A 26,366-nucleotide genomic window follows, 5' to 3' on the forward strand; every position below is an offset into this window, starting at 1 on the left:
TCAAGTTGTGGCAATATTGGCTACTGTCCAAGCACCTTCCAACTCCAACATTTCTGGTAAGCAGGTTCTATTCACCCTCCTAAGTTTCTGAGTAATGTGGAGGACTGGGAACTCCCCATTCCTTACAATTTACCTTGCAAGTAGAGGGCAGAATTGTGCTCCTTACCTGAGAGATGTGTTTTTGCTCATGATGGGGGTTTTTTTTGCGTAATAGAGACAAACTACATGCTGTGGCTCACTGGATCAGGCTGCCAGCTCCAGGTTGGAAAATACTTGGTGATTTTGGGGTGGAGCCTGAGGAAGGTGGGGCTTGGTGGGGGACTCCAACGAGAAATAATGTCATAAAGCCACTTTCTAAAGTGGCCATTTTCTAGGTGAACGGATCTCTGTCACATGGAGACCAGTTGTAATCCCAGGAGATCTCCAGCTATCACCTGGAGGTGAGCAGTCATATCAGCGGAAGAGTCTCTGCTTTGCATGCAGAAGGTTCCAGGTTCAATCCCTCGAGCCTGGAAAGCTTTAAAGCTCGACCCAGCCAGATTGCACCCAGCCTCAAACTGAGCAGTTGGTCTGACCACATCTGCTGATATAGTCCAGTATGCCAATTGTGTTCCTCAGACAACTGTCTATTGATGGTACCCTCTCTTGGGGTTTTTTTGTATGGCGTGGCTTAGTCATTGGCTTCTTTAAAATGGTCCATTTCTCTGAAATGAGCTGCAGGGTGGAAGAAACCAGCTCTGGGCTGGAAAATTCCTGAAGATTTGGGTGTGGAGCCAAGAGTGGGGTTTGGAGAGAGGAAGGCCCTCTACAGGTCATAATGCCACAGAGTTCACCCTCCAAAGTACCGATTTAATTGGAGATCACTGTAATCTGGAGATCAGTGTAATGCTGGAAGATCTGCAGGCCCTACCTAAGGAGTGCAAGATGATTTGATTCCAAAGGGCATTCGTCAAAGACTAAACCTTTTTGGAAGATTTGGCTGTGTTTTAAACTGTGTATCTGCATTGCTGCTTTGTTGGCTGCATTGGAATTGGTGTGGTGTAGTGCTCCCAAGATTGAACTAGGATCTGGGAGAGCAGGTTCGAATCCCCACTCTGCCATGAAACTTGCTGGGTGATCTTGGGTCAGTCGCTATCTCTCAGCCTAACTTACCTAAGAGTTGTTGTGAGGACAAAATGGAGGAGAGGAGAATAATGTAATCCACTTTGGTTCCCTTTGTGGAGAGAGGTTGATTTGAATGAAGCAAATAAATAAACAAGGTGGGATATACATATTTAACATGAATAAATAGTACAGATTTTTATCCGGGGGGGGGGGTGTGTGGCATATATGACCGTTAGACCTGTAGGTAGATGGAATAGTATTACATCATTTTAAAGGGACATGCGGAAACTATGCACAGATGAGCATTTGGAGAGATTATTCTGAAAGGCCAGCAATTTACCGTGGAACCCGTTTTCACCGGCAATCTGTCCAGTGACTATTGACAAAAACTGAAACCGAGGCTACACTGTCTGCACAGGCGCAACGCAAGCAGCGCAGCGAATTTACGCAAAAGTCACCTTGGATTTCGCCTGCAAGCTGACGAAATCCGAGGCCTGGAGATTTAGGGGTGGAGCCTAAGGACAGCGGGATTTGGGCACTTCAATAGCCTTCTTTAGCCATTCAATAGTCCACCTTCTTTAGCCATTTTTACATGGCAAACTGATTTCTGTTGCCTGGAGATCAGTTGTAATGGTGGGAGATCTCCAGCTACTACCTGGAGGTTGGCAACTCTACAACCAGGTCATATGGGTGTGTTTTCCCCCATGTGACTTAGTAGCAACCATGTTATATTCACTCAATTGAACGTGTAATGTAGAGCAATTGTATTCGTGTTTTACCCCTCAGGGAACATAGAATTTGGATCCTATATGCTGCATTCACTTTTTTCCTTGGATTTTTCTCAGACCCTATTGAACAGGAAAAACCAATTATTAAAACCATGCTGAGATTTTGTGATCCTTTAAAAAAATAACCATGAAGAATAAGAAATGTTTATGCAAACAATAGTCTGAAGGCAATCCCATATTCTTGTATCTTATCGTCACTAAAATTTTATATACTCAAGTTGATAACGTCTGGATCATTTTGCACGGAATGTAAAAGTAAAATAAAAACACTTTAACACAGTATCATCAAAAAGAAAATAAACCATTCTTCCTTCAGTATGAAAATTACCTCACATTGCACTTTATTTCTGTATAAATTTATCATTATTGCATATGCTGATAACAAACAGGAAAAGAACAAATGAAATGCATTGTTAAACATATAGAAATGAGCTGATTGTCTAATCCTTGCAAAAATGCATTTGAAGATGAAAGCACCACTTAACAGCCAGTCCAGATCTGCTCCTTTTGTTAAGGATTTTTTGGTAGATAGAGGGATGTATCCTCTCCTAGGGTACGCATTATTTTCAAAACAACTCATCGGTATATTTTGCAAGCCAGTAAATGTCAAACAATATTCACAAATGCTTTTTGGCACATTAAAAGTTTTCATGAAAAAGGAAGGTATTCTAAATTATAGATTTATGGCATCCAGCTCTGTCCCAAAATCTAATAAATTACAATAAGGTAGCTAAAGCCAGACTTTTTGACACTTAATATATGGATTCAGGGAGAAATAACCTTTAAAAGGAAAAGCACGTGATGAACATTAGGGACATTTAATTTGCATAGCAATAATCTTAGCAGATCTCCCTCATTACACATTTTAATGCATTATTTATGGTTGTCACCAACATTGTTCTATAATGCTGTAATTGAGTTCTATTTTTTGAACTACCTTTACCTTGTAGATATGTAAAACTTTAGAGATTTGGCAGGGTGGATCCAACCAGCTTTTTCAATTGTGAAAAGGGGAGGATTGGGTTTCCTTTGACCACCACAAACCCTGTGCTGGGATTGGCTGCTGTAGTAAGGGAGAGATGGAGTGAGAAAGAAAGAAAGAAAGAAAGAAAGAAAGAAAGAAAGAAAGAAAGAAAGAAAGAAAGAAAGAAAGAAAGAAAGAAAGAAAGAAAGAAAGAAAGAAAGAAAGAGAACAGTCTATTGTGCTAGGAATTGCCACAGCAAGTAGTGAAGGATATTTGCTTGGGGGGTATGTATGTGCATGCAAAGTGCTATCAAGTTGGAGCCAACTTATGACAACCCCAAAAAGGGGCTTTCAAGACAAGTGAAAGGCAAGTGAAAGGCAGAGGTGGTTTGGCAGCCTCCCTTCTCTCTGACCCTACTTAGCTTCCCATATCTGATGAGATCAGGCTATACCACGCTCCCTTCCCCTTGCTGGCAAAATCCGGTGTGGTGTAGTGAGAATCACATATTATTCTCCACACCTCCACATGAAACCTGCGGAGTGACCTTGGGCCCGTCACAGTTCTCTCAGTACTCTCTCCGCCCCATCTACCTCACAAGGTATCTGTGATGGGAAGAGGAAGGGAATGTGATTGTAAGCTTCTTTGAGACTCCTTAAAGGTAGAGAAAAGAAGGGTATAAAAAACAACTCCTCTCGTTAGCTTAGGTACTTATTCTCAAAAGAACTGGCCAGTTTCATGGAGATAAGCCAAATTCTTCAAACTTTCAGGCTCATCAGTCCACTTCCACTTACTAAAAGCTGGGAGCAAACAACAGAGACACCTGTCTCCATCATAGTCTGTTATATAATTCCAGACAGCATCTGTCTCTCCACTTTTGGAGAATGTGCTGGAATGCATAGTTCTGCTTTTCTAGTAGTATGATGTTTGGAAAAGATTTCTTAAAAGGTGATAGCAAAGTGTGAAATTAATGAAATAGCTGAGAAAGTACAGACTGTTGCTGTAAGTAAAACAGACAGTGCTTTCTTTAAAGTGCCAGATGAAAATAAAAAATACTGAGAAATACCACTGAGTTATACTACATCACACTGAACCAATGGAGAACTCTGAAACACAGATGCTTCCAAAATTCTCTTCTTCTTAAATCTCCCTTTGATTTTGAAGTTTCAAATGATCAGTTCTTGTTATTGAAGCAAAGTAGCAAAAATTCCCTGTTGCTCCATTTTTCAATTTCTGGATTTTATACTGAACATAACATGCCATTTGCTTCATCTTCCAATTCCTTAAATTCATTAGCACCTTTAAAAAACCCTCTGATTCTTATACACATTGATAAAATACCACAAGAGAGAAATCTTGATCTGTTTGCATGTAGAGTTGTATAAACCTCTTTCTGTATCTACTTTTCCAAATGCATACCTGTGCATTAGGAAAACACCAAGACAAAGAATATTAATGCAATTGAATGTACAATTGCATCAAGTGAGTGGCATCTTGCAGAATGTTGTGAATGTAGGGAGATCAAGTCCCGTCCCCCAAGGAACACATGAACTTTGAAAAACCTAAAAGGGTAACCAAACAGATGCCAGTTCTGCAATTTTTCAAAACTTTCTAAAGTCAACTGGATTTAAAGAGAGCAGAACAAAATGCAGAGGAAATTCCACCTATGCTGCAGGGGGAAAAAGCAACAAGAAACCAGAAGTTTGGTGGCATCTGACAAGTAAAAAGACTTTATGCTAGCATCAGCTTTCATGGGCTTCAGTCCACAAATGCTTATGCTGAAATAAAATCTTGTTAATCTTTAAGGTGTCACTAGATACCTGTTTAGTTTTACAATGCCAAGAGAAATTTGGGAACAACACAAGAACAGAACCAGGGAAATCTGTTCATATCCAGTAAAAAGAGGCTTACAGTTGTGCAGAAGTGTAGCTCGAAGGGAACAGGGGGGCGACACACCGAGCACGCGCCCCTGTGGGGGTGTGGCAAGGGAATTCCAGGGGCGTGGTGGGGGTGTTCTGGAGCGGGACGGAGGCGGAGGACGCACCAGTGCACTGGGCACTTTCCCCCCTTGCTACGCCTCTGCAGTTGTGACTGTCAGCTTTACTAGGTTCAGCTACATGCTCTCTAGGGATTCAAAGAAAGCCATCCAATAAACAGTGGATGTCTTCAGAAGAATTCATATGACCAGTTTGCAAATTAGATTTATTTAGGCAGGTTGCAATAAACTGCCTGAATAAATCTATTGCTAAGAGCTGCTGTGCTAAGTTCAAGGAGATCATAACATATGTAAAGCTTTGCTTGAATACCACTGCAGGCCCCGCAAGCATTCACATCAGCACAGAGTACCAAACTTTCCTTGTTCAACCAGCAACAGTTACTGTGCCTAACTTTGAAATTCCTTGGAATGTTAATTAATTACAACCTAGACTATCCCAATTTTGTTTATAAAATAATGCTAACTTTTAGAGATGAAATATGCTCCACTCTTAATTTTTGGATTGAATTTAGTAATCACAGTAGAATAGACGTTTCCCCCAAACATGATGCCTGTTTCCCCTGTTGTTTCTTTGGTTTTGTTTCCCACCCTGACTGCTTGTTATCTTTCTTAGATGAATCACGTGAGTGTCGAGGGATTCAGTAGTGAATGGAATCATGTAAGGATTCTACGCAGTCAATCATCTTTGTATGATGCCATTTAAGGGTGATTTATAGACAAACATAGACATTTGTCTGGGGGAAATGTAATTGTATATGCTTTTCATTTATTATTTCTTCATATGTAGCTATAACTTGACAAATTATGGTCTGGATGATTGAGAACAATTCAGTATTGCTGTACAACTCTGCACCGTTTGGCAGTGATATAAAGAAACCTAGAGCATGCTCGGTGACGCCAGTTCCTAATGTCTAAAACCATATAAAACTCCAAATCTATGTAAATCTTCCTCTTTGTATGCAAAGTACCTCATATCTGCAGCTGTGTGTACATCCACCCACACACATACAGAAACTGCACACTTCCTCACGCAAATATATTATTTTGTAGCAGATTTGACAATAAATGTAGGGCCTCCCTTTTTTAATCTGCTACAAAATATTTTAAACATTCAAACTCACTGTAAACAAAAACTATCCTGCTGAAGGCAATGGAGCTATCTCAGTTTATATATGTGTGAGCAAGGTTCGAACTGGAGAATCTTGGCATCGAATGCTAAACCGCTTCCACCCCTGAGATTGTAGCAGGTGGTGATGGCTATTGGGAACAACCATAACCCCCCCCCCCCCTCCTATTATAAAATCATGAGAAAATAAGCACAGGACAGGTGATACTTGAAACAACCAGTGAAAGCAGTGACTTTGACAAAGAGTGTCAGTATCAACACACTAGAGTTATAGGCCACAGCATAATTTCACCAATGTGCACTGCAGGTATTTGAGAACTGATCTTATATCACCGTTGGTATATTCAGATGCCATCATTTGAGATCAGATAACATCAGCTGTAGAACAAAATTCAATAATTCTTCATTCTCTCACACACAGAAATGATACCACTAAGTAACAGGACAGAACTAAAACAATATACATCGCTGTAATAAGTCCTAACTATTGTTTTCTATTTTCTTTTTAAAAAAATCTAAATGCATACAAAATATGTAACTACTAAGGTCGATCCAGGTTATGAAAAAAAAGTCACTTGGGTAATTCGGAGGGAATCCTTAAGGACCTGCACACAAGTAAACACTGCTGCTGCTGGGTTTGATGGATACTCAGCATACAATTCATCACCAACAAATCTTGTGCATAAAGATCCAGGGAAACACCGTGGTGTTTTTCTGTCTGGAGGTGAGCAGATCAGTATACCCGTCTGGCCAGCATCAGACCTCACTGTGTTCATTAAACTTGCACATATTCTAAAATTGAAAAGACAAAGATGCCTTAACTGCATGGAGATATATTCAAGACTATAACACACACAATATCTGCATTAGTATGTGGCCTGGCAATAATCCAGGCACTTAACCTGGAAAACGTATCTTGCACCTACAAACACCAGGTTTGGACACTGAGGATTAAGAACATACGAAGCTACTACATAGCTTACAGAGTCAGAATCTACCCCAGTACTTTCTTCTCTGAGTGGCAGTAGTTCTCCATGTTATCAGGAGGAAGTCTGACCCAAACTTGCCACCTAAAATCTTTTATCTAGAAGTATCAGGACTGAACCTGAGACAATGTTCTAATATTGAACTAAGTTTCATTTTATGACTGAGATCCAGCTAATAACCTATTGCCATTTGCATAGAATTGGATAGAAGGGCAGGGGGGAGGTGTAGGCTTGACTGCACTATGTGTCTAGGATGGCACATGGAGCCTGCTACGGCATAGACAAAAGTAAGTACTTTTTTAGTCAATGAGGAATTACATTTTGGAATTCAGTGCTAGTGGACATAGTGATGGCACAGAACTGATGGCTTTGAAAGGCAATTAGATAGGCTCATGGAGGAGACAGTCATCAAAGCCAACTAGCCATAAGCAACTAGCCACTAGTAACTAACTTCCCTATTCAAAGGCAGTAAGACTTTGAATACCAATGGCCAGAAAGCAACATCTCTATTCCCTGCTGGTTGGTCCTTTAGGGTTGGCTGTTGAGCTGAAACAAGATGCTGGACTACATATAGAGCTGGTCTGATTTAGCAGGGCTCTTCTAAAGGTCTTAGATGGGTTTTTTTCTGTGCTGCTAAGGGAAGATTCATGAAACCCATTTGCCTCTAATGAGTAGTTCTTTCTGCCAACTCCACATGAAAGGAAGTCTGTGGAAACCGGCTGTTTGAGATGGTTCAAAAATTCCATGGACACCTTAGTTTGGACAAAAGTGTGAGCCTTTCACTGCCTAAAGTCAGAAGGCAGGGAGATTCAATGCATATGGCACCCTTGAAACCATGTGGTGACTGTAAAAGTGGAGGGCAAAAAAACCAAAACCAAAATAAACCCTCCCTTGTTGTTCAAAAAGACCCAAGTCTGTAAAGACCTACCCAAACAGTGCATATGTTTCAAACAGCTAAATGATTGTGTTTCCTCCTTTCTGCAACTAAGCTTAGCTAATACCCCTAGCTTTCCCTAGTTCAGTTGATCAGCCAAGAGCAATTTGGGTGGGAAAGGAAGCTTTTTCTAATTGAATTACCAAATGTGGCTGTTCATAGAAATAGCAGGGAGAAAGAAACAGAAAACAACAGCCCATTGACTATTTTGACTTTAATCTGTCTTGGAGGGCATTCTGTCTTGGGCTCTGGCCAACTTTGTAGTCATGCATAAAACAACGGAAAGCCAAACTCCACACACTGTCTGAGCATCTGATTTAAGAACAGTTGCAGCTGTACACAGCCTCCAGTGAAGCAGAGGGATGGCAGAGAGAGCCACAGGTGCAGCAGGTGACCATCGTTGGCCGATGTGGATTCCAGCTACCCATATGCCCAGATGTGCTTGCTGCCTTTGTTTCCAGATACTGTGTGTATATTCTCACGGATTAGGCATAAGCAAACCAATATGTAGAGTGGGTTGACTCAGATCAGGGTGTCCAACTCTGGTGCCCCAGATATCCATGGACTATGATTCACATCAGCCCCTGCCAACATGGCCAATTGTCATATCTGGGGCACCAGAGTTGGACACCCCTGACTTAGATAAATCATTGGGAACTCTAAGGAGGCCTGATGTAAGTTTAGGTTCTGCTTGACAGTGCAAATAGGAAAAGAGTTACTTACCTCTCAATATGGAAGTTTTCAGGTCATCCAAAGAAATCAGCAGGTAAGAGAAACAAAAAGGAAATACTTTATCACATAGCCTACAACTGACCCATGTGCTTCTTTGCTACAGGTCTGAAGGCCGCTTCCAGCAGAGGTTTTTTAAAAAAAAATACCATCAGTGGCAACGAACCACAAGAGGCAGAAATGGCACATTGCACAGTACTGGGTGCTGAGATTGAACCAAGGTTGGCCATGGCATTTGTTTTTAATTTCCTAGAGGCATCTGGCTATTTTCACCCCAACAGAAACAAACAAAGTTGGCAGTTATCTCTTTATAAAGTTAGACTCACCCTGCTTAGTTGAATGGTACCAACAGCTGAAGAAAGAGACTCAAAGAAGATGGGGCTTTCAGACTCTATTTTTCCACTGAGCTTCATTGCCTTTATCAATGAAGCTGTAATAAGACATTGCGTGTGAATGTTTTTATTTTTTCAGCACATCAAAGTGTCAGTTGTTGAATTTATACGTGTAGCAAACCAATACTTGCCTTTGCAGTTTGCTAGCAAAACATCAATATTTCTTTTTTTAGAATCCATGAAGATCTAAAAGAGTACAAATATTAAACAAAGTGAACTCAGTATCAAATTTAAGTGAAAACATTGTCTCTCCGACCTGCTACTCCTCATAATTGGAATTTGATATCTGGTGGCTTTTAAATTAATCCAGCCGGATGTACATCACATGAATATACATATGGAAATTAGCAAGGTACATTATCCCTCCTCTCGCTGCATTAAGAAGACACCATTCTTACTTACAATTAATATGTATTCAAAGGCTAAAACCAATAAAGATTTATTTAGCAAAAATACTAATGCAATATTAAAAGTGGCCACTAGAGAGAGATGTTCCATAATATAAGCATCCACTTCCCAAATTTTTCCAGCTTTGTAATGTCCTGAAACCAGCAATGCCACCTTGGAAGTGTTCGATCCTGCTAAACTGGTATGTGTTCAGTTTGATCTGATAATACTTGAGATAGGATGCAATCTAATCAATATTAAGATGGCAAAAATACCATGTCAACTGGAAAAATGGGCTAACGCTAAGAATGTTTTGTTTGCATGCAAGGGTTAAAATCAGGCTTTGCTGAAAGTGGTCTCTAGTGTAAATATTAGCCATACATTGAAGACAATACAGTTTGTGGAACTGGTTAGAATGTATGTTCATTGTTTGTTTCTAGTAATCGACGTGATTTTTCCAAATCGTGATTAGAAAGCTGAAGTTAAGACTTCTAAACTTGTTGTGTGGAACATGCTAACCACTGAATCTCACAGAATCCGGTTTTTCAGCATACTAAGTTTCTCTACTTCATTATGAATATCTCCATCAGGGAATGCATTGACTTTTCTCTGATAAACATGTTCATCAGAAGATGGGATAAGATAGATTCCCCTGACAAATAGCAAGTCTGAAATCAACATGAAATGATAGGAAAGTTCTAACTGCTGGTGTTTGATCTCTGATAGCTATTTTACACATACAAAGCATCACTTAATGGTGCAGTTAACACATGACAAACATGCACATATGAATTTGATCTGAAATTCTGAAAGAATTAAGGAACTATGCAAAGATTTTGTGCCCATTCCTTGTACTTCAAAGGTGGGGCGTTGTTTTGGATCAGCATACTAGGATGAGAGTAACATTCCCCAACTAAATAAACATTCATCTATCACTAATAATGGTTTAGTAAAGTAAAGTAAAGTTTCCCCTTCAGTCGTGTCCGACCCAGGGGTACCACTGCGAGCAGTGATTTTATAGGCAAGCCGTTTTGTGGGGTAGTTTGCCAAACTTTCCCCTGCTATTCTTTACCCCTTAGCTATTTATTTATTTATTTTATTGAATTTCTATACCGCCCTTCCCCGAAGGGCTCAGGGCGGTGTCCATCAATATACAAAACAGTTAAAATCCATTCCGCATTTATCTCAGTTAAAACCATATATAAATTATTAAAATTCTGATGGCAATTAAAATTGTTTCCCCTTCCCCATTTCTTGTACCCATGGAGACCAGATATTTGTCACAGAGTGTGGTGTTATCCCGGCTGGCCAAATGCCTGGCGGAACAGGTCCGTTTTACAGGCCCTGCGGAAACTCTGTATGTCCCGTACTAGGTACTCATTTACCAGCCAAGAAATTGTTTAGTAAAACTGATTAAATATATGATTGTTTTTGCGAAGAGACTCTGGAACATGCTGTGCAAGTAGAATTGCCCAAATAGCACACCTAAGTGAACAAAAAAACACATAAAGGGCTCATAAATACCTGAGTGAGCACTGAGAGGCCAGTGTAGTCAAAGAAAGTCAGGCCACTACAGTCTAATATTAGGGTGCGCCTTTCGCTGGGAAGCTGCTGTGCTGAAGACTCATCTGTATGATTGGTTAAAAAAAGGTTGTTTGTGGTAAAGCAACACTTCGATATTTTCAGATATTTTTCACATTTTGATATGATTAAACATACTTTGAGTAATCAGCAAAAAAAGAAAAGAACATGCGGTATTAATAGGGCTTCTGGTGTCCTGCTGGGGGCAAGAAATCCACTGCCCTGACCGTTCACTTCCCGCCACAGTTCCTGCAGCTAACAGGAGAAATCTAATCTAAATACATCACAACCTGCAATAGCATGACATCTCTTCTGAGGGACCTCCAGAAGCGGCATTAGTCCACTCTCATTATTGCCAAGAATTCTACAGGTTTTACCATTCCTAAGATTCCTAGAGAGGTGAGACAGCACTACTGGGTGTTTGTTTTTGAATTGACATTATGTGGTCACCCAACAGCACCACCTTCATGTTCCACCCTCACGGACTGCTTCCCTTTCAGACTATTTTCAGCAAAATACTGAAGCTCCTTGGAAACTTATCTGGGTTTGTCATTGACAGGATTATAAATACCATTTGTACACCACCAAAATTCATGGATTTCCCAGTGGATTTAGAATTAAACTTGGCAAAAATCTAATGGGATCTAATTTTGTTCCCCAGTCCTCAACTTGTAATTTGGTAATGACTTGTGAGGAACCTGGAAGTGACATCACACCACTGAAGTGATGCTGTACGATTCACTGGAAACTATGGTTTTACCATCAAGTTTCCACTGAATCCTAGAATGTCTTGCTATTGGCAATTTTCAGCTTTTTTTCCGCATTGCCACTCTTTACCAAGTGGCAGTGGAAGTCAGGGCTGCCGCTTGAATATCATCCACTATAGCAAGAGACCTGGCAGCCCTGTCAGGTTCCAAAATAGACACACACCTAAAGTTGCCAACTCCAGATTGGGAAATACCGAGAGATTTTGAAGACTATGGGAATGGATATAATGCCATAGAGTCCACCTTCTAAAGTGATCATTTTTTCTCTCCAAGTGAACTGATCTCTGTCACCTGGAGATCAGTTGTAACAGCCGGAGATCTCCAGCTAGCACCTGGAGATACACAACCTTATACATACCCCTTCTAAATTCAGTAACTTCATGACACATTATTAGTAGCCTTCTCTTGAAAAGTGCACCCAAAAAAAGAACGCTGAATGTGTTTAGGATATAGTCTTAGTTAACATGGAGCTATGGATGAGATCCCGTAAGGAAATCCAGTGCCAGAGACCTAGTGTGCAAAACACACACTCTAATCCTCTGCAGTATGCAGGGGTTCTTTGGCATTCTAGTTGAAGCAGCCCACAAATTCATCTTCACGGAAAAATTTAAATAGTAAACGTAATTGTTCATAATTTAGAGGTCAATCAGGATGATTAATCACTAATACTCTTCAGCAAGCAGTCTAAATTTAAAATAATCATATTATTATTTAAAAACACCATATTTTGATTGTTAGATTTTCTAAGGATATTTAGGAGAGCATGCCAACTGTTGAACCATAAGAATGCATTTTAGTTTCAGGATTGGCTTACAAACTGCACTACAAAGATTTCACTCCAGGAATTTCAGATAAGTATATTTTCTGTCTTCCAGTAAATTCTGGAAAGACGTACAGGTGAAATGATCTGTTGGGCCAGACATGAAGGACAGATGCGTGTGAATCTTTTAACTATTGGAAACTACAAAGTACCAAATAAAAGGGTGGCGGTACAAAAGAGAATGGTTTAAAATAAATACTTTTGACAAAGACTATAAAGAGATTTGAAATCTGAAAGAGACTTAGATGCCATCCATATATGGCTTTATATCAGAAATAATCCATCTCAAAAAGTAGTCAAAATCAAACACCTTTTGAGGTTGTGGCTCCAGAGATTTATTGGCTTACTTAACACATAAGCATAAATATATTGCAAAAGGGACAAAAAAAAATCACAGAAAGTAACTTCCAGTCCAATGGTGACTAAGAATAGACTTAAAAGGAGGGCTAGGTTTTAACACAATCCTCTTGACAGTTAATACAAAAAAAATCCAAGAGAAAAGGAAAATCTTTGCCACATAGAGATTATAAAATGCTACCTATTATAGAAGAGGACATCAAAAGCTTTGAATAGTCCCCCCAATATTTATTCTTCCATCTAGTTATTGATTTACTGAAATAAAAACCATATATAGAAATTGCTGTTGACATTGCACGGCCTCTAATGTTTCTTCCACAGCCTCACAATATTTTATGGGTTTTCCAATCATTTAGAGTAAACAACTGTTACGTCGTGTGCAAACACCGTATTTGGGCACGGAAGTCAAAGGCTTCTTTGTCCCACCTGCTCTGACATGCTATTGTAATTGCCCGCACACCTACCTTGAAAGCCTTCTCTCTCCCCCCAGAATCGACTTGTGTGCCAGGGCCATGCCTTCAAGCTGTGCCTTCGGTGCAGACAGCATCTCTTCTGCAGCCTATTTCTGTATTTTTTCCACCTGGGCATCTGATTTATCAAATGAGCTGCTGGAAGTGGTGTGCAAGACACCATTTCTACCTTTCAAGATATCTGGACTGCTTCTACATGATTATAGAGTTTGCTTAGCAAATTAAGAACACAAATACAATGGTCTGTTCTGCACAGCTGAAATTAGACGGTCTGAGGATGAGAAAAAAGGCATCCTGGGAAGGCACTATGCACAGCCCAAGAAGTCCTTAGGATGCCTTATTTCTGCTCAAGATGTCTTTTTTTAAAAAAACACTTCTATGTGCACCTTTCCCCCCCAAGCTGCTTGCAAGATGTCTGCTGACTGGCTGTGTAGAATGCAGAGCTCAGGAGGCATCTTATATTTCCCACCTATTTTGTTGTCTGATCAGTTTCACTCTCATTTTGCACCCAACATTTTGTGTGCAGCTGAAGGGATTCTCCCTGCCGCCATTTGTTGAAGGTTGCCCCGGGATGTTTGCTCTGCAGGCTCTGATCAGGCGATATATAGTTTTCCCATTTTAAAATTTTATTTTCAAGGAACTATCTTTGTCAGTACACAGACACATATAAGAGAATCATAGCCACTTGGAAGACAGGTCTGCCCTCCATTGGAAAGCACTGGGCTGACCTACCCTCTGCAGTCTGAGAGTTTGCTAACCAGACAGCAAAATGGTCAGGCGGGAAACAGCCTCTTTCCCCTTCTAATACCTTTGCTCTTGGGAAAGCATGCCAGAAGCCTCCTCTTTTAAAGCTGCCTCCCAGACGTCTTATTTTGGGTGTGCTGAGTGAAAAGAGGCAGTTGCCTCTTTGTAAGACGTCTCATAGAGGACTTTTTTGTGCTGTACGGAACAGACCACTATGTGTAAATATGTGAAGTTGTCTTTTATGTATTTTATTTTGCCATTTTACTCCCTTTATTCTAGCTTGTTGTCAAAGAGAGAGAGAGAAAATAATTCAATTATTTAAAAAACTTCAGGCAGAGGCTTAGCTCCAAGGGGTAGGGGGGTGCGCGACGCACTGGGCGCGCACCCTTGTGGGGGTATGGCGAGGGCGTTCCGGGGGTGTTCCAGGGGCATGGCAGGGGTGTTCTGGGGTGGGGCTGTTCCAGAGCGGGGCAAGGGTGGACGATGCACCAGTTCATTGGCCGCTTTTCCCCTTTGCTACGTTTCTGGCTTCAGGCAACGTGGCATTTATATGAAGGCATAAAGTACCAAGGGAAAGAATTGTCTCCTGTTTTATTGTTTAAGTTCTGTTTTTGAAAGATATGAAAACTGAAAAAGTATATTGATATTTTAAATAGTACACTCACCATGACAATTTCCATTGGGTAATGGATTGAGCAATGTGCTCTGTTCACACTGAAACAAAAGTAAAAGAATTATATTGTCTAAGTACAACCTACTGCAATTTAAATCGAGAACAGGACAAAATCTACTATCTCTCTACACATCCATTCTTATCCGGCCCTTCCTCCAAAAACTTCAGGGTGGTCTAGCTGGCCCCTCTTCCCATTTTATTCTCACATAAACTCTGTTACATTGCTTATGCTGACAGAAATAACTGGTCCAAGGTCACCCTATGAATGTATTGTCACCGTAACACACCTCTGAAGATGCCTGCCTTAGATGCAGACAAAATGCTAGGAACAAAAACTACCAGACTATGACCACATAGCCCAGAAAACCTACAACAGTCACCCTATGAACTTCATGGCTGAATTGGGATTTGGAGTGGTAATTTATTTTTAATCCTGACAAAAAATGTTGTTAAGGCCCCAGAGCAAAAAAAATCTCCTAATAACCATAAATTATTGTCTAGTCAGAAAAAGCAGAATATAGTGATGGTGAACATTCCCACTTATGGAGAGATGGGCTCATTTTTGCCCCACTTTCTTGTTTAGATACTCCCGTGAATGATCCTGTCACAATAGAATAGTAGGACGTAAAAGGCAACAGCATAGCAGACAGTCAAATTATCTTGACAATTAAAGGTCAATAGTCATCTTGCCTCATGATTACCTTTTCTTTGCACTTATCATAGAACTGGTCCCCCTCCTGGCCCACAATGTAACTTGTAGAAATCTTGATTTCTGACATACAACTCATTTTTGACTTGTGCCAGACCATGGCAGAAAGCCATGTGTGGGTCCATATAGTATCAGAGCTACCTGGCTTTATTTGATGGTCCATTTTGTGTCCTGGTTCCAATCACTAGCTTATGGATTCCTGGCTCAAAGCAGGTTTATGTTTTGTTAAGCTTGTGCCAAGGTTGTTAATTTGGACCAATGCCATAGTCTCAAAGGCTGATCTCCAAAGGGGCTGAGCAATCATATAATCAAGGACTTTGTATAGAATGATGGATGATCAGCTGTCCCAACAAATAAAACTCTTGGTTTTTTTAACCAATTCTAACTAAAATCAATATATGAATGCCGCCACTGTAGGAGTAGATTTTGTGCTGTTGTTTTTTTGCCAGATCACACAGTCTTGCTAAGTAGAGGGGGAATAGCTATTGTTTAGTGTTCCCCATTCCCCATTCAAAGTTTCATAGCAATTTACAGAACCAGTTTCCTTGAGAGGAAAAAGAAAGGTATAATGTATGAAGTCTCTGTAGCGTTAGTTTATCTGTAAATATACATGTTGAACAGGTAGAAAGGAAATAGGTACACACAGAAAGGAAATAATAGACACAAAACAGTATTTATCCCCAAAGGCGACAGCAGAACCCCTGAAATCATCACAATTGCCTTGCTCTAAGTCTGGATTTCATGCACTAAGAAAGAGATTGCACTAGATGCCCACTTCCAGCTCTGGGACTCTAAAAGTTCTGTCAATCTTTATTTGATCTAAATCCTGCATCCAAAGGTCTCAAGACCATTTTCTGAAAAGGTATGACAAAAATCAGATATGAGATGTCATCTGCAGAAAATATATCCTCTACCCCCAAGCCTCTTCCCAACATGGTTAAAAAAAATCCTACTATGTGCTGTGAAACCTTATGACAACGCAAGCAATTAATGATCACAATATTATTAAAAGTGCCGCACCTTGTTTGTATCTTCTGGCAATTGCTGGACAACAGAGCTCTCCTTCTGGATTATTTCTAACAGGTCAGCATGAAACTTCTTAGCATTCAGAAACACCAGTGGGTTGTTCACTGACACAATTTTTACCAAATGCAAAGACTCCTTGGGGTTTAAAAAAATAGTCAGGAAAACAATCATGCTTTTTAAACAACCCGAACATAGCACTCTTTATGAAATTCCTGTAATCTTGTGATAAGCAGGCCTCATTTCAGAGACTGAAAAAAAATGATTTCACAGACTTATTTCATAGAATCATGTGGAATGATTCACTTTTTGCTATGCAGGCTGTGGAAAGATTTGAATGAGGCTCTAGATGCTTCTAAGCATTTCCATCCCATGTAAATCAACTGCATGTTGTGGCTCTGAATGCCTATTTAATCTTTATGTCCAGCACTGTCAGATGAATGGGTCAGATGAGCTATCAGACCGTTCCTTATACACTCCATCAGAGGTGTATCTAGGGAAAATGTAGCCTGGTGCAAAATCTGAGTTTTACGCACCATCTCCCAATATGGGTGGCTGCCCTGCCTCATCATGACCAAACAATGTTTTCTGGACCAGGTCTTGAAGTCTGTGTTTGGGCCCAGGGGGAAGGAGGAGGGGTGTGGGGGCAATTTCCCCCCCCCACGTGACTAAATGGCCGCAGCCTGGGGGCATTTGACCCCATATGTCCCCCTGAGTGGTACGCCCCCTAACCCTGCACTCCATATGAAACTGACTCATACAGCTTTGGTCTGTCAAAGTGAACAATGTCTACTGTAATAGGTAATGGCTCTACATGGTCTCAGTCAAAAATCTTGAGATATTTTTGTCAGGAAATGCCTGGAGGTTGAACATGGGAGCTTCTGCGTACAAAGCTGATGCGCTGATGCTGAGCCACGGCCCCTTCCCTGCTCATCTGCTCACCAAGGACAAATGTAGATGGAGAGAAATCTGGAAATCTCCTCAAACTGAAAATGAGCTTTCTTTTGATATAGCAGAATGCAAAAAAATTAAGCTTACAGAATCAGCTTCTGGCTTGAACCTGCATTCCACTTCTTTCATCTGTTTCAAACTTAACGTTGTTGCTCTAGAACAGACACAGGAAAGCAGCAAAAAGAACAGCACATATGTTGAATGTAAATAACTAAACAAAACCCTTTCAAAAATATTTTTTCTCATGGTGGCTGATTTGTTCAGTGGCCCAGATTGTGCAAATAATTAACTTCATAAAGGCACAGCACCGAACATTCAAAATTGTAACCATCCTAAAAATGCACCCACACTAACCCTTAGTTCCAGAGTGCTTATCTAATTTTCTTTGCTACTGATGGAAGATGAAGCTTCTTTAGCGGGAGTTTCATATGTACTTGAGAAACACTATGTCCCCCATCCAGGATGGTAATCCATTGTTTACCCTCGAATTGAACATATTGCAGCTCTCACACTCCTCATCTAGTGGTACAAGGAGCAAAAAGTTGCACAGAGTGGACTTGAAAAGGCAAGCACATCCCCTAAAATACCCTCTACACACACCAACAGGGAATGTGTTGGGGTTGCCAACTTGGGGTTGAGAAAGTCCTGGAGAACTGGGTATGGAACAGAGAAGGGAGCGATTTGGGAAGGGAAGGCACCTCAGTGGTGCATAATGTCATAGAGTTTGTCCTCCAGAGCAGTCATTCTCTCCAAGGGAATTGACCTCTGCAGTCTAGAGATCAGCTGTAATTCCAAGAGATTTCCAGACCCCACCTGGAAGTTGGCAACCACAGAATGTGCAAACTGCACAGCTGGAGCCGGCTGAAGATATCTGGCTGCCTGAGGCCACCCTCAGCCCCACAGCCGTTGCTCCTCCTGCCCAGGAGCTGCAGCAGTTCATTCTTCCTTCATGCATTTTCTCTTGCTGCTCTCTTGGAAAACAAAACAGCAGTACAGCAAACCACTTAAGTACAAAACAATGTTCTGCCAGAGCTAGTTTCAAATTCCTCACCTTGGAAAACGGAAAACCACAATAAGGATAGTGCAGATGACACCGTATAACAATCCCACGTTGGCAGCAAAGCAGATTGTGAATATGTAAGTGCTAACCCATATGCTCTGTAGGAAACGAAACACACACACACACACACACACACACACACACACACACACACACACACACACACACCCCCAAAAAAGAGAATTAGTAGGAGAAAAAACTCTCATGATCCTATTGTCCATATCATTGACATTAATATTTTAAGCAAATGTATGCAAATTCAATTTGAATGATCAGGCATAAAGCCCAAAATCATCCAGTGGGTTTCATGAGTCGCTTGATCTCCCACCCCGTCAGCAAAGACATAACAGAGCACTAAGTAATCAAGGCTGACACAGGACTAGACAAATTATGACCAGTGGGAGCTTTTCTTCCAGCCCTTGATCTGCATTGTTTTACAATAACATGCTGATTTTAGGTTTTTGTAAGCCCTGGGTAAGAGATTATTACCACATTCCCTCTCTCACTTTGAATCGCTATGGGAAGAAAAAAGATTTTCAAACGAGGCGGGTTACAGAAAGGTATTGTGACTAGGCCAAGATTACACAGTAAGGATAGATCAAGGTTGAGTTATGGATTTTTTAAATCCTAGCCTTAGAGGTCAAACACTATCATTAAGTAGTTCTAACTGATCACTTTTTGACTTCCAATTTAGCACATACTTTAGGAAAAGCAGTGCCAAGGCTGGTGATTACTGGTCAGTGTTTTATTATGACATGGAAAAGAATGTGACATGGTGTTTTGTTCATACATAGAATGTAAAAATTAGATCTCATGGGTTACGCTAGTCCACTAAAAACAATTAAAATAGAAACAATAGAAATTTTAGTCCTATTTGTTAGGACTAAAAATCACAGCTGCATTTTGAATTTTATTTTAAAAAAACAATCTCCTCAGGATTTATAGATATTATAGATATGCAATTTAAAATTACCTCAGAATGTAATAGTAAAACGTATGTGAAAGAAAAAAAATCAGGGTTTTCTTGTGTATAGATATTGGAACTTCACCATGTAACACTGATACAACCCAGTTCTGTATCAGCTATTCACTTTCAAGGTATAGGCAGATATACCTCAATTCCTGGTATTTACCAGCATAGACCGAACATGCCAGATTTCTGAGTGTCATGACACGTCCTGGTAGTAGGAGAAGTGTTCTGGGCCTGGAATGACAGTCCCCAGTGTAGAGTGATGATTCCTGAGAGTAGCAGAAGTATTCTGGGACTATAATGGCAAATCCAAGGCTAGAATGATAGCCCGTGATTGAAATCAGTGTTCTGAAATCATAATCATAAACCTTACAGTGGAATAAAATACTTTAAGCATAAGCATTTAAGCATAAGCATTTTATTGTCATTGTGCACGCACAACAAAATTTACACTGATTTCAATTGCAGGGAGTGGTCCTTCCACTCTAGGACTTGTCATTCCAGTATCAGAACACTTCTGTCACTCGCAGGAGCCATCATTCTACTCTGGCTGCTGTCATTCCAGGTCCAGCTCAGTCTATCTGAGCCCAGAGACCTTCATCCAAAATCCATTCTGAATTTTTATAGCACCTTTTTTTGTTCAGTGATGTATCTCATTTGAGTTCATGCAAGTCAGTTCGCATTCCTGGCTCTCATTATTTCCAATGGGCCTTCAAGCCTCTCCCACTGTTCCCAGTGGACATGGAGTCACAGAGTTGGAAGGGACCATGCAGACCATGTAGTCCAACCTTCTACTCAATTAGAATCAGCCTATAGAATCCCTGACCAGTGTTCCACTTATTCCTTTTAATACATCCCATAGCAAATATACAACATTCTTCCCAGCACATTTTGTCTTCACAGAAGAAAACCTCCCCGCAAGCAATGCTGGCTGGAACTGCTGAAGACCGATGCCATTTTGATATTTCTGTGACTCCAAGTGGTTTGCACCAGAATGTTAAAGCACTGAAATTTTTAAAAAGGCATGATTGAAAAATAAAAGGTTTCCTTTTACAAATCTGGACTTAAAATAGGTTCTTTTTTATTTTAGCAGAGACTTTCAGATCCCTCTTTTTCATATTCCTGAATTTAATACTCTTGCTTATTATTTCTAAGCACGGCGTTGTGCTACAGTTTGCTTCCTCCTAAAGCCAAGATTCAAACTAAGCTGAGAACAATGAATAAAAATTAAATGCTCTCTCTCTCTCCCTCTCTCTCTCTCCCTCTCTCTGTGTATAATTGGAGGAGGACTGAAGCTTTGTCTCAAGCACACTGGTTATAAGGAACCCAGAATAATGGAAATTATCCTCAAATGACTAATTGATATCTGGCTGAACAGATTTGATTATTTCAGATGAGTTCCTACATAGACCATAGTACAATTCTTGAGCTTCAGAATGAAAGAGTCAAACTGAACCTTATCTCTTTACAGGAGCATTGAAACATTTGGCCTAGGCCAGGGGTGGCCAATCTATCATGCTCCAGAAGTTCATGGATTACAATTCCCATCAGCCCCTGCCAGCATCTAAATCTAGCTGCCCTGGAGCAATTGTATTAGAATGCCACCTCAGACTGTTCCCAACCTGGTAAGTTTTGGGAGTCACAAAGTGTTCCCCACTGATCCCAAAGCATTACACACTGGGTAAATCTACTTTTTTTGGCTGCCCCAAAAGGAAGACAATGTGTGGAAGTAAAAGGCTATACCTAAAGAAATTATCCCATGCATCAAAAGCTCCTTTCAGGAAAATCTCATGTTAAGTTTCACTTACCCAATCTATTTTATCCACATTCCAATACTTCTTTAAGTCACGGAACTGTACCAGCATCCCCTTTAGTCCCACCACAATGATGCTTGCTAGAACACACTGAGATGGGGAAAAAACATTAATTAGAAGGTGAGCTTTGTTATTTTCTGGGGGGAAATTATTTAAGGATCAGAATTGGCAAGTTCTTAATCATCCTGCAGGCACTTTTCCACCACAGCTATTAATGGTTTAAAAATAAATAATTCCAAATAGAGAAAACTGATACAGGTATGTCATGGAGTGTGGCACAACTCCAAAAACAATCCACAATATACCTTGATAGTAGCAACAAGGAATAAATTTAAACAGTCTTTCAGAGAAGAAATACACTGACAGGGAAAATCAATGAAGAGTACTGCAATGGGTTAGATCCAACCAACTTTTCTGCTGGTGAAAAGGAGAGCAGGTGCTTCCCAATGAACACCTGAAAAAACTATGCTTGACATCCCAGGCCTGCATGTGGAATGGGGGGGCTGAAGTAAGGAGAGGAAACAGGCAAGATTGAGGGGGCAAGCTAGCTGGATCCAACCCATTGCTCCCAATATTCTCACCCATGTCTAAGCTCTCAAACCTCATTCCTTGACCAGAATTGTACAGTATGGATTTTACCCACCAAAAATAAATCTTTGTGTATATAGTTACAGCCTCATGTTCTTGCTGAATTTATTGCAATAGTTCCATGAGGCTTCCAAGGCTGCTGTCAGTGGAAGCTGACCTAGCACTTTTTGTTACCTAGGCTATATTGATAAGTCTTTAAGATCAGGTCTTTAAGTTCACATTGTTTATAGGCACATTTCAATGGTATAGTCCCATATTCACAGTTCAGACCTTTGTCTCTTAAGGCAGAAATGATGGAAGCATTCAAGGAAAAAAACCTAACTGTACCTTTTCCGCAGACAACCATGTGCTGAAACCAGAGGCGTAGCTCCAAGGGGACGGGGGGGAGTTCCCCAATGCACTGGGCGCACGTCCCTGTGGGGGGGTGGCAAGGGCATTCTGGGCCGTTCCAGGGGCATGGCGTGGCGTGGCTGGGGTGTTCCAGGGCGGGACGAGGGCAGAGGATGCACCAGTGCACCAGGCATTTTTCCCCCTTGCTATGCTTCTGGCTGAAACTTAGAAACTAACCCTTTGCCTTGCACAGAACACTCTATGAATATGTGAAGCTGCCGCATAAGCAGGTCATTGCTCCATCTAGCCTAGCATCTTTTCTGCTTGGCAGGTGCTGTCCTGCATCTCCAGTAGAGATCTGCAATTGTGTAATGTTTAAAAGCAGGTGAACTCTAATCTGGTGAATTGGGTTTGATTCTCCACTCCTCCACCTGAGTGGCAGACTCGTATCAGGGCAGCTGGATTTGTTTCCCCACTTTTACTCATGAAGTTTGCTGGGTGACCTTGGGCTAGTCACAGTTCCCCTTTTTCTGTCCCTTCAATCCGCCTACAGTACCCTTGCTCCATAAAAAGGCTATTTCCAAGAGTACACAGAATGAAGGGTATGAGCTATACCTGTTTGCTGATGCTGGAAGCCCCAACTGCAATCCTATGCCTGTTTGAAAAATTATATAATAGGTACAAAGATTCTAAACTTCGGCAATAAGTTCCATATAAAACAGGCAAACCAGTTCAGATCCAAGCAAAACACAAAGAAAACATTTCTTTTGTATTTGTTCCTGGCGCATGAAAATGGTGTGTTCTCTCCCTTTCCTAAGTGCATTGCTTTCATTAATGGCCATGGATTCCTAACAAAAGGTGGGGCAGTTATTATTTTTTTAACAAAGCTTAGTTTAAAGAAATATGCAAAGCAAGTAATCATAATTTTGGAAAAGAACAGTACCATGGGGAGCCAATATAGCATGGGTCCTATTGCATAGATGACCACAACCACCAATATGCAAGATATTAGACAAGCCACCTAAAAAAAAATCGGAAAGGAAAAGCATAAATAAGCATGTTATTGAAATTCTAAAGCCTGTCTAAAGTGAGATGAAAGTGCTTGATTGGTCAAAGTTGCTGAGCATAACAAAACACGGCAGACACATAAAAATTCAAGGAGCCGGGCAAAGGGATTTTGGCTCTCACATCATCTGTGGATTGGAAGCGTCTGAGGATAATTTAATATTTGACCTCTGGTGGGTTCCACCAGCCCACCAAAAGAGCAAATCCAAGGATCAAATGCCAATATAAAAAGGTTTAATTTTTGATCTCAGATGGGGAGGCAGAAACCACTGAACAGCAATGAATGCACTGAGTAGAATTTGCTTAAATAACAATGCTTGCTAGCCCTGTACTTGCATTTACACAGGGGGCACAGTCCCAAGGGAGTTGCCAAGATCTCAAGTCACATACAATGCATGAAACAAAAGCTGTATTTCTCACCAATCTGAAGAGGATGAAATAGATAAGTGTCAGGCAGGGAGCTTACCCCAGCTCCCATATCTCTGCTCCATATCCCTTCATATCCTGTAGGCTTTTGTTTCACCCATCTTCTTGTTTCATGGTGTTAGACTCTTCTAAGCCCAACCTTAACAATGCTTATTCAGGAAATAACACCAAATAGCATACTTCCAAGCAAGTATGTTTAACACAGCAATCTCTTTGTGAGGTCACACTTTGTTTACGAAACCTCAGATTCTGTTTTTTCTAGCCCTGCCTAGAGACCGCTGATGTCTTTTGTAGAGCCTTTATATTGTCTTTGGACACCAAATGGAAGACCTACAGACTATCAGAGGTATATGGCTGCTATCAGCGAGAGCAGCAGATGTGTGTCTCCTACTCTGCATGTGCAGTAAAAAAAGTGTATGGAGGATGACATTACTTCTGCCAAGTTCCCCATCAGCCAATGACATGGAGAGAAGGCTGGCAAACTCAGAACATGATAACATTATGGTATTCATCCTCTCTTACTACTCATTATCAAAGGAGAATGGAAGAAGGGCAGCCTTGCATGGCATGGACTTTTATTCTTTCCCGTGGGGAAACGGGAGTTGTCTGAATGTGAGCAAAATTCATTCCAGGTGGTTAGTTTTGTTGTTGTTACTGCTGTTTTTGTTTTTGTTTTTTTGGAAGTTTAAATTTAGCACTCAGATTTGGTTCATATTTGCACCAATAGAATTTTTATATATGCTGGCATGGACTGAGAAATTAAAACAGGTCTGCAGGGAGTTAAACTGAACGTCCCCTGCTCTGCTAGAAGCTGTCACAGACGAACCACTCAGCTCAGTGAGCTGGACAACAGGCATGAGTTCCCTCACTGTATCATCCCCCAAATTAAAAGCAACACAGGAGGAGATGGGAGGTGAGCTGACCCGCACTCACCCACACTGCCATGTCTCATGAAGGGGTCTGGGCCAAACAGCCCCTGAGCTTGGAAAGAATTGCTGGGGCTTGGCTTTGGGCACTCCAAACCACCAGTGGCCCTCTTGTGCAGTTTCCCACCATGAAATGTTCCTTGAAGTTAAACGGCCAGTTCCCCCTGGACATATATTAGGTAAACAGACATGTACTACTTTCTTGAACTGACTGATAATTTTGATGGGATTCAAGTTGTGGAAGGCTATAAACACGATTCATGCTATTAACCAACTTCACTTGCCAAGGTAGAGGGGACTTTTAAGTTTGCCAGGTCTTTGTGCTCTTTGAGTGCATGTAGCCTTCACTACACTCACTGAAATTACACTAGCGCTATAATTTTCTTTCTGTAGACATTGTCCGTTATACTTATGTTCCAAAACTGTCAATGGTAAATACAAAAGAGCTATTTCTTCCTCTTTAGCCAGAACTGCGCAGAACTGGAGCTAGAAGAAGACACCAGATGCTTGAGTTTACAGACACTTCTAGGAGGCTTCCTGGAAGAATTTGCACAAAATAAGTGTGGGAAATGTCCTAAGAAAGGCAGGTACCTTTTATACCGTTTCTCGCTTCAAAAAGTCAGTTATGGGAACTGCACAGTTGTTCTCTTCCCAGTCAACATAGTCAACGCGCACAATTCAACTAACATCATATTTTCTATAGTAATCTGTTAGGTCTCGGAACCTTAAGCCAATAAACAGACTCTGAAGTACTGATCAGTAGTATTTATTGATGAGGTATCAAAACCCCATACTTGGCAAAGCCAGTTCGGACGAAACTAGCATTCAAAGTCCCCTTTATTCCCCACTGGAAGTCCCTCTCCCGTTTTCCCAAGAGTTTGTGAAAAACAGTCTTTGGAGCTGAGGTGCCCCAAGGTTGGCGGCAGATAGCAAGAGGGCTTCCTGCCCCACAAGATAATGGATGTAATAAGATAATTTGGCTTCCTGCCCCACGAGATAACGGATGTAATTATTTTCTCATGGGACAGAGGTACCAGGGGAAGGCTAGTTATCTACAAAGTGTGTGAAGCCATAAAGAATGCACAGATGGCAATGGTTACACATAGCAGGCTGGTTACATATATCCTTATAGCACCGTTGATTTATTATCTTGAGCAGTTACACTGAATTGGGAACACTTCTCAATCACATAGATAACATTCCCCTGACATAATCAGAGGTACTGAAATTCAGTACCCCAAATGAAAGTTGTGCATGACTACTGTGATTTACACTCTCAGTAGAACAAGGGGACATAAAATCTTTCTCAAATATATGGGATTCACTTGTTTTTTAAAAGCTATCTGTCTTCAAAATCACTTATGTGAAACAATGCAATTTGGGAGAGGGGGAAAAAACTTTTCCCCAATTCTGTTAATGTATCCAAAGAAACTTTCTCCACTCATGTTCATGCCCAGCAAAGTTCAGTAACATTTGTAAGTGAGAGCTGAAATGACTAACTACTGATTGGATCACAATGTTCAAAACTGTGTTTTTTTTTTACTCTGACTCCATGGTAAACATTATTGTAGTGAGAAACCTACATCAGATAGGATCTGGGAATCAACACAGATGAAATGTGATTGAGAATGAAGAACATTTTTGCTGCAAACATACAGAACAATACCTCTCAACTAGCTGAGTTATTA

General features: G+C 40.8%; 1 protein-coding gene across 1 annotated transcript in view; it reads right to left on the reverse strand.

Moving 5' to 3' along the window:
- Positions 1 to 3,484: 3,484 nt before the first annotated feature.
- The window catches only part of SLC26A7 (solute carrier family 26 member 7), an 84,938-nt gene continuing 62,056 nt past the window's right edge, over positions 3,485 to 26,366 (reverse strand). Inside the window, exons 9-18 of the mRNA XM_048507268.1 lie at positions 23,205 to 23,282; positions 21,338 to 21,433; positions 18,551 to 18,657; positions 17,587 to 17,653; positions 16,546 to 16,686; positions 14,809 to 14,857; positions 10,929 to 11,032; positions 9,149 to 9,203; positions 8,952 to 9,055; positions 3,485 to 6,768 (exon numbers count right to left, since the gene is read on the reverse strand). Of these exons, the coding sequence (XP_048363225.1) occupies positions 6,733 to 6,768; positions 8,952 to 9,055; positions 9,149 to 9,203; positions 10,929 to 11,032; positions 14,809 to 14,857; positions 16,546 to 16,686; positions 17,587 to 17,653; positions 18,551 to 18,657; positions 21,338 to 21,433; positions 23,205 to 23,282 (837 nt within the window). The 3' untranslated portion in view covers positions 3,485 to 6,732. The remainder of the gene's footprint in view (positions 6,769 to 8,951; positions 9,056 to 9,148; positions 9,204 to 10,928; positions 11,033 to 14,808; positions 14,858 to 16,545; positions 16,687 to 17,586; positions 17,654 to 18,550; positions 18,658 to 21,337; positions 21,434 to 23,204; positions 23,283 to 26,366) is intronic.

This window comes from Sphaerodactylus townsendi, linkage group LG09 (assembly GCF_021028975.2).
Source record: "Sphaerodactylus townsendi isolate TG3544 linkage group LG09, MPM_Stown_v2.3, whole genome shotgun sequence".
Lineage (NCBI taxonomy): Eukaryota > Metazoa > Chordata > Lepidosauria > Squamata > Sphaerodactylidae > Sphaerodactylus > Sphaerodactylus townsendi.